Source organism: Periplaneta americana, chromosome 13 (assembly GCF_040183065.1).
Source record: "Periplaneta americana isolate PAMFEO1 chromosome 13, P.americana_PAMFEO1_priV1, whole genome shotgun sequence".
NCBI classification, from domain to species: domain Eukaryota; kingdom Metazoa; phylum Arthropoda; class Insecta; order Blattodea; family Blattidae; genus Periplaneta; species Periplaneta americana.
In genome coordinates, this window is record NC_091129.1 from 110,463,485 (window position 1) to 110,481,629 (window position 18,145).

The 18,145-nt window shown below is 34.4% G+C and overlaps 2 protein-coding genes across 5 annotated transcripts in view; one reads left to right on the top strand and one right to left on the bottom strand.

The window, feature by feature from the left end:
- Positions 1-9,266, top strand: part of Sting (sting) — a 43,803-nt gene extending 34,537 nt beyond the window's left edge. For all 4 annotated transcript variants that reach the window (XM_069843822.1, XM_069843820.1, XM_069843823.1 and 1 more), the window contains one exon: positions 324-9,266. In XM_069843822.1, the coding sequence (XP_069699923.1) occupies positions 324-433 (110 nt within the window). In that variant the 3' untranslated portion in view covers positions 434-9,266. The remainder of the gene's footprint in view (positions 1-323) is intronic.
- The window catches only part of LOC138712249 (macoilin-1), an 87,404-nt gene extending 69,826 nt beyond the window's left edge, over positions 1-17,578 (bottom strand). The window contains exon 1 of the mRNA XM_069843818.1: positions 17,065-17,578. The gene's annotated coding sequence lies outside the window, so the exon portion shown is untranslated. The remainder of the gene's footprint in view (positions 1-17,064) is intronic.
- Positions 17,579-18,145: the final 567 nt, after the last annotated feature.

The following is an 18,145-nucleotide window of genomic DNA, read 5'->3' on the forward strand; positions in this document are numbered from 1 at the left end:
GTTTTTTTTATCTCTTCCCTAAGTAATAAAGGGAGATTACCAGATACTGTAATAAAAATTCCATAGCTTGTTGTCGTAGTATTGGACTTAATTTATTGAATTTCAGCATTCATTAAAATATTGGCGATGGGAGGGAGGTATATGTGACACAATATATTTGTGGAGGAGCCCACAATTCCTATGGGTGGAATGACTCACAAAATTCACATGTAAATTAATATTAAGAAAATTTATTTATATTAATTCTACATCAACTTGCAATATTTTAAATTAAGATATTGATTCATTATTAACTTGTGACATCTCTTGTTTTTGTTAATTAGATACGGATGAACATGGTCGAAAAGTCAACATTGCAAGAATAATATTGGAAAGAATACGTGAACTTGAAAGTAGAGGTAATCCCATGGCAGCTGCAAATGACAACTGGTGACTAAATTTAGTGGACATTTATTGAGATTTCGGTGAATAGTTCTATGGTGGATGTGTGAAATCATGAGTTTTAATTAATTCTTCAGTCTTCGATCACAAGGTGAATCCAAGATTTGTTGACTAATGGTAAATTTTTATTGTTACAATTTTAGAACCTCTTTTTTTTTTTAATTGGTGTTATTTTTTTTAGTTCAATTTTTTTTTTTTGTGTGGCTCAGGTAGTCATTACCTGTATGAATACTAATTGTACAAAGTTACCATTTTAAAATTATTTCTTAGATCATGACATTACCGATTTTTAAAGTACAAGTACAATATCTATCTTGTATATATTTATTTCCTGATCAGCTATTTTTGCATCCACTGTCATTAGGAGGGGCTCACGACAGGAAGAAACTTGGCTTTTAGATCAAACTGTGCATGCATGGACTTCTCATGCAGTGTCAGCGTGATCCATAGCATGCACATTCCAGATCAAATCAAGAAGTTTCCTTCGTACTCCAGTTACACATCTTGCATGTACGAAGGTTAGGTTTGGTTAGTTTAGGTTTTTATGAACCAAGTGCGCACATGCGCAATTTGATCTCACAGCCAAGTTCTTCCTGTCATGAGCTGCATGACTGTCATCACTATCAGTGATATCAGTTTGAGTCATTTTACTTCCTTCTCCTTATCCATCATCTTTACCTGATGTCACTGGTTGATGCAATATATAGTATTCTTGGTGTTAGGAAAATTTGTACTTATGTTCCTATTTTGTGAAGATATTCGGAAACAGTTATGCAGGGTAAGCTTAAAATAGTTTTACCACTTTAAATATTCATAAAGCAATATCTGTTTAGCATACGGTAATTAATAAATTAAAGCAATATCTGTTTAACATACGGTAATTAATAAATTATCATAATTTATTATTAATAGTTTGCATATCATTTGGGGCTTATTTAATTACCACTTTAATGACGTCTAAAATTGTGAATTTGAAGGATAGAAAGAGCTCACTGCATGTTTTGGTTTGTCTTACGAAACAAAGTCTTTTATTTAAGTAATAAGATTTTGTATTAAACACCAGAAAAGAGCATTCTTTAAACAAAGCTTCTTTGCTACTGTTCTTCGTTCGCTTCAGACCCGGCTATTGTCTTTATGCTTCAACAAAATTCTATGTGCTAAATGAACAGTCTTGAACTTTGTTCCTTTCGATATTTAGTACGAAAATATCTTTGCACTTGAGTGGCACAAAATCATTAGTGAAACAAAACCACATTCGTGCTCATTTTCCATGTATTAGCACTCCAAACATTCGTGTTTGTATTACAATCAGCAATAAAACTTGATTGCTAATATTTAGTGTTGCCAAGTTAGTGAAATTTTACCAGATATGATAATTTTTCACCAACTTGGGATTGATGAAATATTTTTAAAATGGGCCAAATCTAGTGAAGAAGAAACTGTATACATGTATGTATGTTTAAATAATCAAATTACTTTAATTTACATCAAGACTGCAATATGTTTATGAGAACTATCATACATGTGCCACAATTTTTCCCTTTGTATGATCTACAGGACAAAAAGCTATTCTCACAATCAAATGTATGAGAATTTTTCGTTTGAGCAATATTGCACAGGTAATTTTTTTCAATTTGAGTAACAAGGAAATGGAAAGTGTCACTGAAAATGGTAGCATACAATTACATGCAAGCGTTTGATGCAACAATGGAGATTAGTTGGTAAAAACGAACGTCTCAGCTGTGTGTTGTTCAGTAACCATTATACAGTCTGCAAAGTTCATTAGTGACCAGCCTTATGGTCTAGTTGTCAGAGCTTCTGGCTACAGTTCATGAGATTCCGAGTTTGATTCCTTGATTCCCGGTCACAGCACAGGAATTTTTCCATAAAGGGAATTATTCGAACACAGTCTGGAATTTCAAAAATATTATCATGACTAGCCACTGAAGCACAGATTTTGAGGTGTTCCGAATCCATTTCTTGGTTTGAGTTGCACATTGGGCAGTTAGGGGACTGATATATTCCAATTCTATGCAGGTGTTTGGCCAAACAATCATGGCCTGTTGCCAATCTAAATGCAGCTACAGACGATTTTCGTGGTAAATCGGGAATTAACTGTGGATTTTGATGCAGAGAGTTCCATTTTTTCCCTTGGGATTGTGTTATCAAATTTTGTTTGTTGAAGTCTAAGTATGTAGATTTAATAAATCTCTTCACAGAGTAATACGTAGATTTAGTAACAGATCTGTAAGTAACTGTGCTGCCCTTCTTTGCTAAAGCATCCGCATTCTCGTTTCCCAGGATTCCACAATGGGATGGTATCCATTGGAATACAATTCTTTTATTGAGTGATAATAATTGAGAGAGCATTTTAGTTATTTCTGCTGTTTGAGATGAAGGTGTGTGTTTAGAGACGATTGATAGAATATTTTATATTGGAGTGCAAGAGGTCAAATGACTTTATTGTCAAACGCCTGGCATTAGAAAACAACAACAACAGTCTGGAATTTAGGTTAAATTTAGATTTAAGATATTTCCTGGTGCCACATAATCATACATACAAGAAGTTAATTTGTTTGCTGATGATTTCCTATTAGAATTCCCTTGTTTGCTATCTTGAATCCCAGTTATAGTTATTTGTTTCTAAGGCAGTGAGCTGAAATGGATGTTACTCCACCAATTAGTTTGGTTCATTGCAATCATGCACTTTGTAAGCAAATCTTCAGTCATGTTCTTTCTTTCTTTCTTCCTGTGAGCTATAGGGTATTATGTTGCAATGAATGTGAGTTGGAATCAAATTATCTTCTTTAATCTTATATTTTAGTCTTCTTCTAAATTTATTACTGCAATTTTATGTTGTATATTTTAGGGAAAATCTAGTCTGTTGTTAGTTTTTAGAAATATATTGACAACTCCATCTGTTAATTTTATAGATTTTTACCTTTTGGTGATATTTCTGCACTTGCCTGAATTCCACTTTTTATGATTTCACATAAAAACTTGTCTTTGTAAAGTGATAGAAGTTTTTCTTTTTTTATCTAGAGCAGGTCTAGACAAATTGACCAAATATGTAGGAGCCAGGCAGAAAATAGTTTTAAATTTTACTTGCTTTTACTTTCTTACAATCCAATTTGCTGGAATCTCACCGCCTTCAGCAGGTTACCAACATAGCTTCCTTCCTATTGGTTTTTCTTAATGTGTCTGTATTCCCATGTTTGAAAACCAATGTTCTACTAATCCTATTGGATCGAAATATTCAAGTCTTAGACCATAGTAATTCACTGTGGCTATCAACATTTCTTTCTCTTTTTCACTAATCAATTTTTTCCTGAAGAGAGTAATCAAGTTCTTTGAGTTTTATCACAAATATCAGTAAAAAGTGAGTAAATTATTTTTTTTTTATTTATTTTATACTACATTATTAGTGCTGGTAATGTTAACAAGTATTAAATATCATATTGCATTAATATTAGAATGGAATTTTAGTAGTCACAAATTGAACATTTTAGGTGCCAGATTCAATTTTTTCGTTGCCAAGGCTACCTGATGCCTGGCAATTGTCCAGCCCTGATTTGGAGTAAATGCAACTGACAGCTTTATGAAATATTTTGTATATTATAATTCACTAGTAGTTATTAATATACCATGTGTTGACTGTGTCTGTTTTAGATATAAGTATATGTTTGCCTTATCTACTCTTAGACAATTGGGTTTAATAATAAGTATACTATCTATGGATTTCTCTGTTTTACCAATTTTCATTTGTTAGTGTGTTCATTATTTAAAACATTATTATCACGCAACTTTCGACATTTGATTGTGGCAAAATGTGATTGAAGAGCCTGTGATTGTTATAATCATAATGTATTCGAAGTCTCAACTGAAAAGTATCCAGCCATTTTTAATATCTCGATAACCAATTGCACGACTTTGATGTAATTTGGGAGACAGTCAGACAGTCATAGGGGGCCTCATTGCACATGCGTGTAGAGTAACATTCTGAGTGAGCATTCAGTCAGCAGTCAGGTGTCACTGAGTGAGCTTGTGCATTGTATGACTGTTACAATGATCAAAGTGAGAGATACCGAATCTCTATGAAGTTTTGCTTGCAATTTGGACATTCGTCTGCAGAAACTACTCAAAATTAAGAAGGCTTTCAGGGATGATTTGAAGAGGAAAACTTACATAAAATTTTGGCACTGACACTTCACAGATGGCCAGGAATGCATTTCAAATGATCCCTGTTTTGGTAGCCCTTATTGATTGTTGTTTCAGAAATTCTGACAGAGGATCTTGGTACGATATGCGTGGTGGTAAAATTAATGACAATGCATCTGCCCATTCTTCACATCTTCTGCAAAACATATGCATCATACATATGTGTTAGTTCCCATGCTGCCCAGATTTGGCTCCTGTCAATTTTGGCTTTCCTAAAAACTAAAATTACCTTTCAAATATAGGAGATTGCAGACTATGACCAAGATAAAGGAGAGCATGATGAGGTGAATGAAGATGATTTTGAATGAGAACTTAAGAAAATGTGTTAAAAAATGGGACATTGGGATAAGTGTGTGAGATCCCAAAGGAACACTTTGAAGGGACTGAGGCACCTCTATCCTAAGTAGGCTTCTTTTAAAAATATTAAATGGTTGTATACTTTCCAGACACAGGACATTTTATTCTTTGTTTAGTTATTCTAAAGATTGGCAGCTTGCACTATTGCACTATGTTCACTTTTTTACTTCATAGATAACCTATTTGTGTACAGAGGTTTTCATGAGGAATATAAACTTATAACACTTTTGTAGTGTGAATATATGATGATGTAATTGAAAGGTATTTTATGTATTTGTACTTGTAAATATTTTGTTCTTGAAACTGCCTCTAAAATTGTGTGCATATTTCAAGTTCATCAACAGATAGACAAAAGAATGGCTGCCTATATTATACATAAGGGAGTTAAAATGCATTTTCGTTAAAAACACAACGGCCATTTCCTGTAGAGATGTAATTATGTGTGAAGTTTTAGCTTACTTGTTAATGTTTAGGGTACGGTCAGACAAGCTGTAAATTTCGCTGGTTTTCGGTGACAAATGAAGCTGGAATTATACACTGCATTATGTTAAATGCAAGCAACCAGACGGAACAGTAACTGTAGCTTGTGAGATGCATTTCAAGGTCGTGTCGCAACTCGAATGCATCTGGGTCCATTTCTTCTACTACAAATACTGTTGCTGGGTGACTAGACATGGCTACAAATGTAGCCGCGATGTGAGTTTGGTGTGGCAGTATGTTTGTCATTTCATTTACATATTGTAGCCAGGTCACCATTTCTTGTAAACAGGAAGTATTTGATTTCGCTGCCTTTGGTTTGCCTGGCATAATTGTTGCATTCTAACATGGCACAACCTGGCATTTTGTAGTCTTTAAATCATGCATAGCAAAATCTGTAGAAACTTATTTTTATTTATATATATATATATATATATATATATTTCATAATCTTACAGTAATAGCAAGCAATAACCAGCTACAAAGCCACTAATAAACTGACATTCGAGTGTCTCTTTATTCAATGAAAAACTTTCAAGTTATTTAAATACAGTTATTCTATGAAACATCCCACTGTCAATAGACTACTACCCATATGTAATAAGAAGAATAATACTTTATTAGGGAAAAATGAATTCTAGAAACAACTAATAATAATATAAAATAAAGCTTACAGGCAAGTGTCTGACATGTTATTTCAGACCAATTTGTACCACATGATTATCTTATCGTGTTAGAATATTTTTTGTTTTTCAAAAACTTTATGAGGCACTGAGACTGTAGCATACCCTAAGATTCACCTTTCAGTTCTTTTTTTCCGAAATTTGATAATCTGAGCAATGTGATCTATAAAAGTTTAAGAGAATATAAATTCTGTTTTCTATTGAATGAAATGTACAATGGGAGAAAGACACACTCAAATCTGAAGAAAAACTCATTTCTAAAAAATTTCCAGTATGTAATCTGAACAACAGAATCAACTTGTGTTTATGAGGGGAGTAAAGTAGAGAGAGAGATAAAGATATTAACTTTTAGGTAGGAAAATTATCATGACAGATTTATTACTAACAATCTATCTATCTAAAACTGGTTTAACAATGTGTACACATCTTCCAGTGTCCAATATTCTAGTTTTTGAAAATTAATTTTAAACATTCTCTCCAATCTTCTCTGTTAACCCACTGTTCTTCCTCCATTCTTCTTTCCCTCATTGTTGTTTTAATTTCATGAATCCATATAGTATTAGGTCTCCGTCTCTTCAATCTCTCGGGCGGCAACCATTCCAACACTTTTTTTGGTAATCGTTCTTCACTCATCCTTTTTAATGACCGTACCATTGCAACTGCTTATGTTGTACATAATCCAGTATTGAATTTTTTACCTCCATTTTAGATTTTATTATGTTGTTTCTAATTTTATCTCTTCTTGATATTAAAGCCGATCTTCCCCAAAAGTCCATTTCCATAGCTAATAATATAGAAATTGTTTGATGTTTTAGCTGCCAAGTTTCTGTTCCATATGTTGCTATGCTTCTTATTAGTGCTCTAAAAGTTTGTGATTTATTTTCTTTGGTAATACTTCTGTCCTTGAGAATGCTATTTAAGGTTAATATTGCTGATTTTGCCATTGTTATTCTTCTTTTGATTTATTGATCTTGTTTCCCATCTTTGGGCTAAGAGGGATGAAGTTACAGGAGAATGGAGAAAGTTACACAACAAAGAACTGCACGCAATGTATTCTTCACCTGACATAATTACGAACATTAAATCCAGACGTTGAGATGGGCAGGGCATGTAGCACGTATGGGTGAATCCAGAAATGCATATAGAGTGTTAGTTGGGAGGCCGGAGGGAAAAAGACCTTTGGGGAGGCTGAGACGTAGATGGGAAGATAATATTAAAATAGATTTGAAGGAGGTGGGATATGATGATAGAGACTGGATTAATTTTGCTCAGGATAGGGACCGGTGGCGGGCTTATGTGAGGGCGACAATGAACCTCCGGGTTCCTTAAGAGCCAGTAAGTAAGTAAGTTTCCCATCTTTGGCAATTATTACTCCAAGATATTTATAATTTTCGCAATGTTTAAATATTCCCATATCTTATTTTAATATCAAGTCTTGTGTTTGATCCTTTATTGTCATGTAATTGGATTTGTCCATGTTAACAGTTAAACTCCATTTTGTACATTCTTCCAAAAGTTTTCTTGCCATATATTCTAGGTCTTCAAATTCCTGCGCAAGTATTAACTGATCATCCGCAAAGTGTAATGAGTATATGCTTACACCCATAGCTTTACATTTCTTCTCCAAAGTTCTAGTGCTTTTGTTATGTAAATTTTAAATAATGTTGGTGATAAAGAACATCCCTGTCAAAGACCTTTGGTAATTTGGAATCCATGTGACAAATGTCTTCCTATTTTAATTTTTGATATAGAATCGGAATATAAGTTTTAAATTGTACTTATGAGAGTATTATCTATCTTTTACTAACAATATGGTGTCAATAAATATTGCTTCATTCATATATATTATCTGGTTAAGTTGCCCCATTTCTTAACTCTTTTCAAAATATCTTCCTTTAAAAGTATATATTTTTTTCTTCTTTCAATTTCGACCTAAGAATTCTTCAATAATAAAGTGTATACAAAAGCGTTCTAGTAAACCTTTCACAGCGATTTCGTTTCGTTAAAAAAAAAAAAAAAAAAAAAAAAAACAATCTTTTACAAGACAGATCTCAAATCAGTATTGATGAATCCACAATCATCTTTGCATCTGGCGCCTACGTCGAACTAACAGCAAACATAAAGTGACTTTGGCTTGATAATTCATCCGACTCATCACAGAAGAAAATCGCAAAACAACTAGACTACTAATGTTGCTAGTGTGGGAAGTCTTGTGGCCACATGTAGTTACATTTAACGCAGAAACGAAGCTGTATTTGTAGCCCTGTCTGGCCAGGCATTTTGCGACAGTTACAGTAGCTTCATTTGTCGCTGAAAATCAGCTACATTTACTGCTCGTCTGACCATACCTTTAATCTTGCACTGCTTGAAGCTTATTATGTGTTACGATTGAGAAATGGTAAAGACTTTTCTTTTTAAAGTTATTATGCATATCATAGTGACGTGATTTACAATTTTAACCTTCAAGAATTCTTGTGAGTTTGCTGTGATAAAAATGTGCATTATGAAATTTGTTGCAATATTTGTAACAAATTGTTGTGTATTGGGAATAATTTTGTTTGTAATTAATATAAATCATTGCTAAACTTGTTCTTAGAAACTGTAAATATTTTCTTATTAAGTTGTGTCATTGATTCCTGATATTGTTTGACTAAATGTGTTTCAGACTTTTTAAAAATGTTATATCATTAGATAAGATGATTCATGAAGTTGTAGTAATCTTCGTTCATTTAGAAATGTTACTGCATATAAAGAAATGGATATGACAGAGTTCTATGGTTGCGTAGTTTGCTGCAGCATATTCATGATAACATCCAGCAGTGAAATATTATAGCGCTGTACTGAATTCACTGTGTTTGTACCGTAATAGTTCTTACCTACAAAAATTATTATTACTGCCATCACCAACAAGTTCTTTGAACTCTTTGAGTAGTTTTATTCCTTCTTGAATCATCTTGTATGTTGCTTAGAGGAGAGGAAAAAAAGGGAAACTTGTACTCCAAACTGCAGTACAAGATAGGCAGGAATATAGTTAATATGTAATAAATGTGGCCATATCTTGACTGTGAAAATACAATGTAATTGAATATATCACTGATCTTTAATATTTTGTTCTCATTTCATTTCCACTGATACCTTTATGCTAATAAGATTTTATCGTATAAGAGTAAAATGAAAATAAGTTTAATACCTCCTCATACACACTCATTGATTTTCATATTAAAACGCGAATGAATAAAATTATACAGACAAGTTAAACCTTAGTTCTTCTGTTATTTCTGTTGCGATATACAATATACACAAACAAAATTGTCATCTTAATTTCTCCCCTTTCTTCTTATGTGATATATTTTCAGTATATTTCTGTAATCTGTCACTTGCCATCTCACATACTGACATCCAATTCCTGTTCTCTTTCTCACAAAGGAACTGTTAATGATCTCATATCAAAACCTTTCTTCAAATTGTGCAGATCTATACAGCAGATAGACACATGTACCGTCAAGCGTAATGTGGTCTGTCCATGTGGAGGGGCTTTCATTCGTAACAGTTACACACTTTTGGTCATGCAGCATACCGAGTTGATTGTTAATATGTTACATACTCGTAGTGCGTCAAGGTCTAACATCATGTTCTCAGTCAGTCATTCATTGTAACAAGATGTGTATATAATCAGACTGCAGTATTTCTTTGAAAAGTGTGTAATATGGCTAGGTCAGGTTTTCTTCGTATTCATAAATTTTTCTTACATATGTATAGAGTGCTAATTAAGTTCGAAGACTATTTGCAGAAAGATTTCCTGATGTAAAGGTTCCAACTGGTGAAACAATCTATAAATTAGTAGCAAAATTTCAGGAGACTGTAAATATTACAGATAAGAAACACAGAAAGAAAAATAGGGACAAGCCCAGAAGAAATGGCAATGTGTCCTCTTCACAGATGAGATGAAAATCTGTTTCATACCCAAGGACCATTGGTGCTCGAAGCCTGAACCACTGCACTTTTCAAGTAATCTGGCAAGACCCAGTAGCAGAAGGATTAAAATGTTTTCAGTTAAACTTAACAAAGGTCCTCTGTTACCCACACGTTCCCATTTTTTGGTTTAGGAAACTGTTTATCGAAGCTTATCAAATGTAGAAAAAGTTGTTTTTCTATTAAACAGAGATAAAAATGACTGTTACTCATTAAGGTATTGCAACACTGCTCACAGGCTTGGAGCTCACATAAGTAGTTCCTCTGAGCCTCAACATCACTTGCAACAACATAAGGTGTACTAACGCGCAGGTGTGTGTGTGTGTGTGTGTGTGTGTGTGTGTGTGTGTGTGTGTGCGTGCGTGTATGTATGTCCCCCCTATCTGAGAATTCCTTTCTCCCTGTAATGTCAGGTTATGTTATAACGTGACTTGACTTATTTTGCAGTTGCTAAATTGTAGCATATGAGTGCCTGTTTTACCCAAATTTTCAACACACATACATGATATTTTGGTACATGGTTGATGTAATGTTTACTTCCAAGACAATCTGTCATCATTTGATGTACGATATCTAATTGTTTTATTTTCTTACTTTGTTACTTATTAATCCCTTGAACCCTCATATGATCAATCCTTTATCAATATAATATTCAGAAAGAATTATAAAGCCTCCCCCCATGTGGTTCCTCTTTTCACCATGAGATATTATCAGGCTGCAAAATTCGCTCTGAATGCATTTTTACACAATTTTCAGTTGATTTACTATACCCTTTGCGGTTTCTGCTGCTGCAGTGTTAATTCCGTGCAGTAGACCGCCCTTTTCTATTCCATGAATATAATTCTGTTATTTTTCTAGACACTTCGATCCTTTATATAGGTATTCCGCTCTCTACAAACTATTGTTAGTCAAATGAAATACGGTAGCATAGTTGTTTGTAACAACTCCAACAAGTAGGCAACCTCGATTTCTCCTGATCCCCCCCCCCTCTTACGAATTCTCACTATCATCAAATTTCCTTTATACCTGTCCTTAAATTGCTGAAACTAGTGCTGAGGTAGTTACAGTGATTTCAGAAGTGAAAATCGTTCAATTTATAAGGCCGAATTCAAAATCCATTTTTGTAGCCTCTCCTTGTCCTTAATTGGAAATCTGAGTAACTTCGTATCACGACAATATTGCTTCCTTTTTCTGCAGTTAATATAATGAGATCGGCATTCTGAATGAATAGTTTGTACACAGACACTTTCGAACAACTCTCTTTGAGACAATACTAACACTTGAAGTTCTTTATATAATTCACCTTTAAGTGCTAAACTAGCACTGAGGTAGCTCCCTTCGCACTTCGCTTATACACCTTGCATATACGAATCTGTGACAGTTTAGGCTTGATTAGTTTAGGCTTTTGTTGTCTTGCATATATGATAAACTGCATCTCCAAAAAAAAAAAAAAATCCCTTATAAATTGAACAGTTTTCACTTCAGAAATCACCGGAACCACCTCAGCACTAGTTTCACCCAGGTTAAGTAGTGAGTGAATTGCAGTAATTAATAATAATGAATGCTAGTCTGCTGTCAAAAAATCTGAAAGTTAGAATTTATAAAACAGTTATATTACTGGTTGTTCTGTATGGCTGTGAAACTTGGACTCTCACTTTGAGAGGGGAACAGTGATTAAGGGTGTTTGAGAATAAGGTTCTTAGGAAAATATTTGGGGCTAAGAGGGATGAAGTGACAAGAGAATGGAGGAAGTTACAAAACGCAGAGCTGCACGCATTGTATTCTTCACCTGACATAATTAGGAACATTAAATCCAGACGTTGAGATGGGCAGGCCATGTAGCACATATGGGCGAATCCAGAAGTGCATATAGAGTGTTAGTTGGGAGGCCAGAGGGAAAAAGACCTTTAGGGAGGCCGAAACGTAGATGGGAAGATAATATTAAAATGGATTTGAGGGAGGTGAGATATGATGGTAGAGACTGGATTAATCTTGCTCAGGATAGGGACCAATGGCGGGCTTATTGAGGGTGGCAATGAACCTCCGGGTTCCTTAAAAGCCAGTAAGTAAGTAAGTAATAATAAATGACTACAGCCACACATGCCTCAGAACGTCAGATGCTTGCCTTTAATTTATGTACAATCATTCCCTGGATCCAAAATAGTTATTGTGATAGTAGGCTGTAAAATTTATGTTATATGATAAGAGTAAGGTGGAATATAACACTAAGTAATAACAAACAATGACAGTCATCTACAAACTTGTTATAATTTTTCACTACACCTCCATTGGCTTCTAAGTCAGTAGTGAGAGCTAAAATGCTAAAGGAAAAAAAATCTGCATCCATTGGGAATTATTTGTAGAGTAAAAAGGCTGTCCATCAGATTTTTTTTCAGTAGCTTCTGGAACTGTTTCGTTATGGTCATCTGTAGTACTTACAGAGTTAAAAATTCCATATAGAACTATAGTGGATACCCTTTTGTAAAATAGCTACTTTTGCATGTGGCCTAAGTAAATTCTTACCGTGTTTTAAAGGCACATCAAAGTGAAATTTTTATTTTCTAAATAAATAAAGGTATAAGTCTGAAATTTTCTACAGTTTTTGCACTTATAAATAGTGTGTATATCAAAACTATTGTGCACGATAAAGGCCATAATTCATAAACTGAAAGTTTTCAGTACAGCAAAACCAAAGTCTGAAATGGGGACCTGTATCATTATGATGGGCTGGAAATTTGATCTTCTACATTGTTATGGAAGAGGATAGACATACAATCTGAAGTACGGTTTTCGTATTTACATGGAGATCATAACTCATAAGCACCTATTTCTAACTTATGCCCTTTATTTTATCGTGCACCACAAAAATTCTAAATATTAAAAAAAAAAAGAAATTGCTATTATTCCTACAAACTTTGGAATTTTTGCTTGAAATTCCATTTTTATAACTTTCAAACACCCCCAAACAAAATTTACTCTTCAGTGTCTTGATTTCTTCCCCCTCCCCAAAGCCACGAAATTAACAACTTCTGCAAAAAAAATTATTCATCTACTATCGGTACTAATTTTGTAGAAGAATTAGCATTTTTAGCAAAACAAAAGGTGCAAAGAAACAAAAGTGGACAAAAACGAGTTTGAAATTTTAAATGAATATAAACACATGCGTAAGCAATATTGGAGATGCATAAATGCAATGGATATTACCTCAGAGCTTCCTTAAACCATGAACAATTTGTAATGTCGAAATGTGTTTTTTTTTTATCAGAAATAACACATTTTCACCTAGTTGTACCCTTAAAGATATGATTGGTTGAATTCCTTGTAAAAATTGTTTATATAAAACAAGAAAATAGAAAAAAATTAACCACTTTTTTAACATATTTTTGCAAGAATCATCCCTTTCTAATTGCTTTTTCTGAAGTAGAAAAGTCCTCAGTTTTCCTGAAAAATATTCTCTAAAGGATAATTCTATATTTAAAAATATAGTATAATATAATACTGTGTGTTAACATGGCAGTAATGAAGTCATAATTCTGAGTGTACTATAACAAGTTGTAAAATTAGTTTTGGAATGATAGACTGTGTGGCTTTTCCGAATGTAGACTATTATCTACTGTATACGTAAGGCAAGAAATTTTACAACTGGTATAGGATTTCTGCTGCTTAAACTTATTTTTAATGGGTGCTGCTTTTGCCCTTTATATGGGACTTGGTTAAACTAGAGAAATTTGTAACAATGCCTGTGTACCTAGAGATTATAACCCAAGACGAAAGTGCAATAATTATTGGATTTTCTTAACCCTCATTATCTAGAGGCCACATTTTGAGGCTCTACTATCAGAACACCTTGACTTATATTCTTCATTTAAAGTAAACATATATATTAATGTAATGTACAGTAGGCCTATGTGGATTCTTGAAAACGGCCAGAAATATACATGTGACATTTCTTTTTTACAATTACGACAAGATATCAAATCTAACTTAAACTCTGATAAGGACAGATAGGACTTCTGTGATTGAGCTATAATTCTTTTTTCTTATCACGCTACAGTGCTTTTAACAAATAAGCTTGTGATATTACAAAAATGTTTGTCAGATTTTCGTTATAAAATAGGTCCAGTTTGTATTGAAAAATAGTGGCTCGAGAAAAATGAAATAGAATTTTTCAAATTGAATGACTATTTGATGGCTTGTAGTTCTTGTTGTATTTAATATAAGAATGGTGTTGTCTGTATAGGCCTATATGTGAAGGAGGACTTAAAGTTTGACATTGACATTAAACCTTTTGTATAGGCAGTAGTGCAGCCAGAATTTGGTTCTGAGGGGGTAAAACCTAACCTGAGGGGGTTCTAACAGAAGCAAAATTTGATGTTATTGGTGCATCACTTGAACATTCTCCTAATAAATCTTTACGTCGTGTTGCACTATAAGTAGGCATATCAAAAACTTTAGCCCATACGGCTACTAAACTTTTAAATTTGAAACCTTATAGAGTTACTGTAGTCCAAGAATTACAGCTGCATGACAACGAAAGTCGAGTGAATTTCTGTAATTGGGTTTTACAAAACGTTGAACCACATTTAATCATCTTCTCTGATGAGGCATGGTTTCACTTACGTGTTTATGTATGTTCACAGAACAATAGATTCTGGTGCATAGAAAATCGGCGATTAATTCACGAAGTTCCCCTGCATGATGAAAAGATTGGTGTGTGGTGTGCTGTAACAACAAATTGAATAATAGCACCGATATTTTTTAAGATACTGTAAATTCAGAGAGGTATCGTATGCAAATACTCGCACAGCTTTTTAACAATTATCTGATAATGAGAGACAACATGCATATTTTCAATAAGATTCTGCCACAACCCATACTATAGTTGCTTCTTTGGAGGCTAATGTGTTGGACATTGTGCCACTGTCACACAACTGTGACACAGTGCATGAGGGTTGGCCACTAAAGGGAAACAGGATTCAATCTGGCATCGGAATTGGAATCCGGTTTGGCTTAGTGGATAGAGCGTCAGCACGTAGAGCTGAAAACCTGGGTTCGAATCCCGGTCCCGGAGAGAATTTTTCTCCACTCCACTGATCCTTCATCATATGATAACGCAGAATTCCTGCATGGAAATATCATATGTACTTCGGAGGTGACTATAGCATATCGGTAATATGTTTATGAGAATATATGTTGGCTAGATTGGGGAATGGGGTGATGTCATAAGATTGACATCATCAGTTAGTAGGATTACATTTTGTGTTTGCGGGTAAATATAGAGGTAGCTGTGGATTCCGGTGGTAGGTTGGTATAAGTGTAAATTTTATTGGTGGTTGGTACTGATGAGGTTTGAATGACATACCGGTAAAGCATGTGTTTGGATGGTGTGTAAATCATTCTATTATTTGTTCAATTCGTGAGCAGTTGTGCTACTGGTGAATTGTTTGGCTATGGAATGCGTTGCTGGCCCAAGAGGAGTGAAACGGAGGGCTGAACAAGGTCGACGTATGTGAGAAGGTTAGAGGGTTAGTTGAGGTGATATCTCGGTGACATGAGGTTGACGTATGTGAGAAGGTTAGTGGGTTAGTTGAGGTGATGTCTCAGTGACATGAGGTCGACGTATGTGAGAAAGTTAGTGGGTTAGTTGAGGTGATGTCTCAGTGACATGATGTCGACGTATGTGAGAAGGTTAGTGGGTTAGTTGAGGTGATATCTCAGTGACATGACATCGCTATAATATAAGGGGGGTTTTTTATGACTTATTTTATAGGGTTATGGCCTACACGTTCCCCAGATCTTACCATGTGCGATTATTATTTGTGGGGAACCCTAAGATATAGAGTCTATACAAATAACCCACACACCATCAATGAAATGAATGACAATATAAGAACAGAAATTAGAAGGATAACGAAACAAGAACTTTTACGTGTTAATTCACATTTCATCAAAAGATTTCGGGAATGTCTGAATGCTAATGGACACCACTTTCAGCAACTAATGTAACACAGGTTAGTGAAATAGAGTTATTGTGTGCATGCCATTAATTAATTAAAGTTATATGAGTGCAACACACTGGAGATTACGGCTCTAAAATGTCGCGTGTTAGCTACCTCGTGCTCTACAGGCTTCTCCCACCCGCGTTCTTCGGTTCAAGCGTGACGCGACCGCACTGTACAAGTCCCATAGAGTTATTTTATACCTCATTTTAAAGAAAATTTTACGAGCTTTAATTTGATATGTAACTTGACTATCTTTGGTAAAATAAAAAGAAATGGAAGAGATCAAAAACTATTTTCAGAAAATTGTTGATTTTTTTTTTTTTTTTTTAAATTTTGAAAAACAAATATATGTTCTCAGTATTGGTACAAACCAGTGGCGTATACTGGTTAAAGGGTTTGGGCTACCGCTGACCCTATTATTACACAAAATATATCTAACAATTACTTTAATTTTAATTACTACCGGTATGGTAAAACTATTACATTACAAAATTATTACATTATGTTATATTATAAACTTTTTCTTTTGTAATTTCCTTGGGCTACCGCCGGTAGCCCCGGTAGCCCGCAAAATACGCCCCTGGTACAAACTACAAAACCTGAAACTTTTAGACTGGGATCTCAATGGGATCAGAAGTAGTGATAAAATAGGCAGTGCTTGAGGTGGAATGAAAAAATAATCGGAATGGTTTCCTCCTTTAAATTCATATTATGAAAATATATCGTGTGATGTGCAGTCTGTGCTTCATCTAGTTTAGACCTACAAACATTACAGTAGTTTAAATAGATTGCATTAAAATAACCATACATGCATTACATGACTCTTTCCAAGCTTAGAATATGTTGTATTAAGCATTTATGTTACAATACACATAAAAGATACGTCCCATTATATTCAGAAATTATAATTCTACCTTAGAACATTTCCTCTCCTTCCGCCTCTTCAAAGATCACATGCTCCTCCAGAGAAGTTGTCGCTGTAGATGTATATGACTGTAAGCCCTGATCACGTAATCGGGGCTGCAAGGTACAAATTTAACTACATCTTCTGGCAAATTGTAGCTATGACAACATTTGTTGACTCTTTTCAAACCGAATTTAATGCACATAATAGCATGGAGTGTTTCAATTTTCATTCTATTTCGCAATATAGATTTCATCAAATTCATTACAGTGAACACGCGTTCAACATCGGATTTTCAATATTGAAGAGTTAGAAATGATAAAGCAAATGTAGCAAGCTCAAAAAAGGGTTTTTCACAAATAGTAACACTGAACTTCACTGCACGTCTTTATGAAGTGGGCCTACCGCAAAGGTTTAAAAGCATTTATTTCTGTTGCGCAGGGAAAAGTTCCGGCAACTGATTAACAAAGCGAACTGCTAATGAAACAGAACAAAGATACACATCGACTTCTGAACCTTTCCGTTTCTTTACGCTCATAATCTCCTGAGTTGATATAGTGATGATAGGGAGGGAAATCCCCACATGGTGACGTTACACCCGACTCGTTGCGTTACACATTATTTTGAAACGCTAAGTGATGCCAACCTTTTTCCAATCAATTAAGATTTTAGGTTGATTAAATGAAAACCAGAATGAATTAAATATTAATTCTGTACATCCAATACCCCAAATTTATCATCAGACTTACTTTAAAAACACCAGAATTTCGACATGTCGCTGGATGACATTTTTTGGCACAAAATGGCTTTCCAAAAACACCAGTTCTGGTGACAAAATCACTACCTTGGCAACACTGACTGTAAGAAGTATCTATCCGCGAGCTTCTGTGATTGGATAGAATTGTGGCACTACTTTATACACCACGTGTCTGTCACTTTTAACACTGTACATAACTGTCATTGCTGGGTCGATGTTTCGTTCTTATGAGAAAATCGGAAAAATTAGACTAAAGTAAGTAAAATGAATGAGATTCAGATCCGATGTCATAAAAAGATTTTTACCAGCTTCAGCATCATACTAGTATGTATGA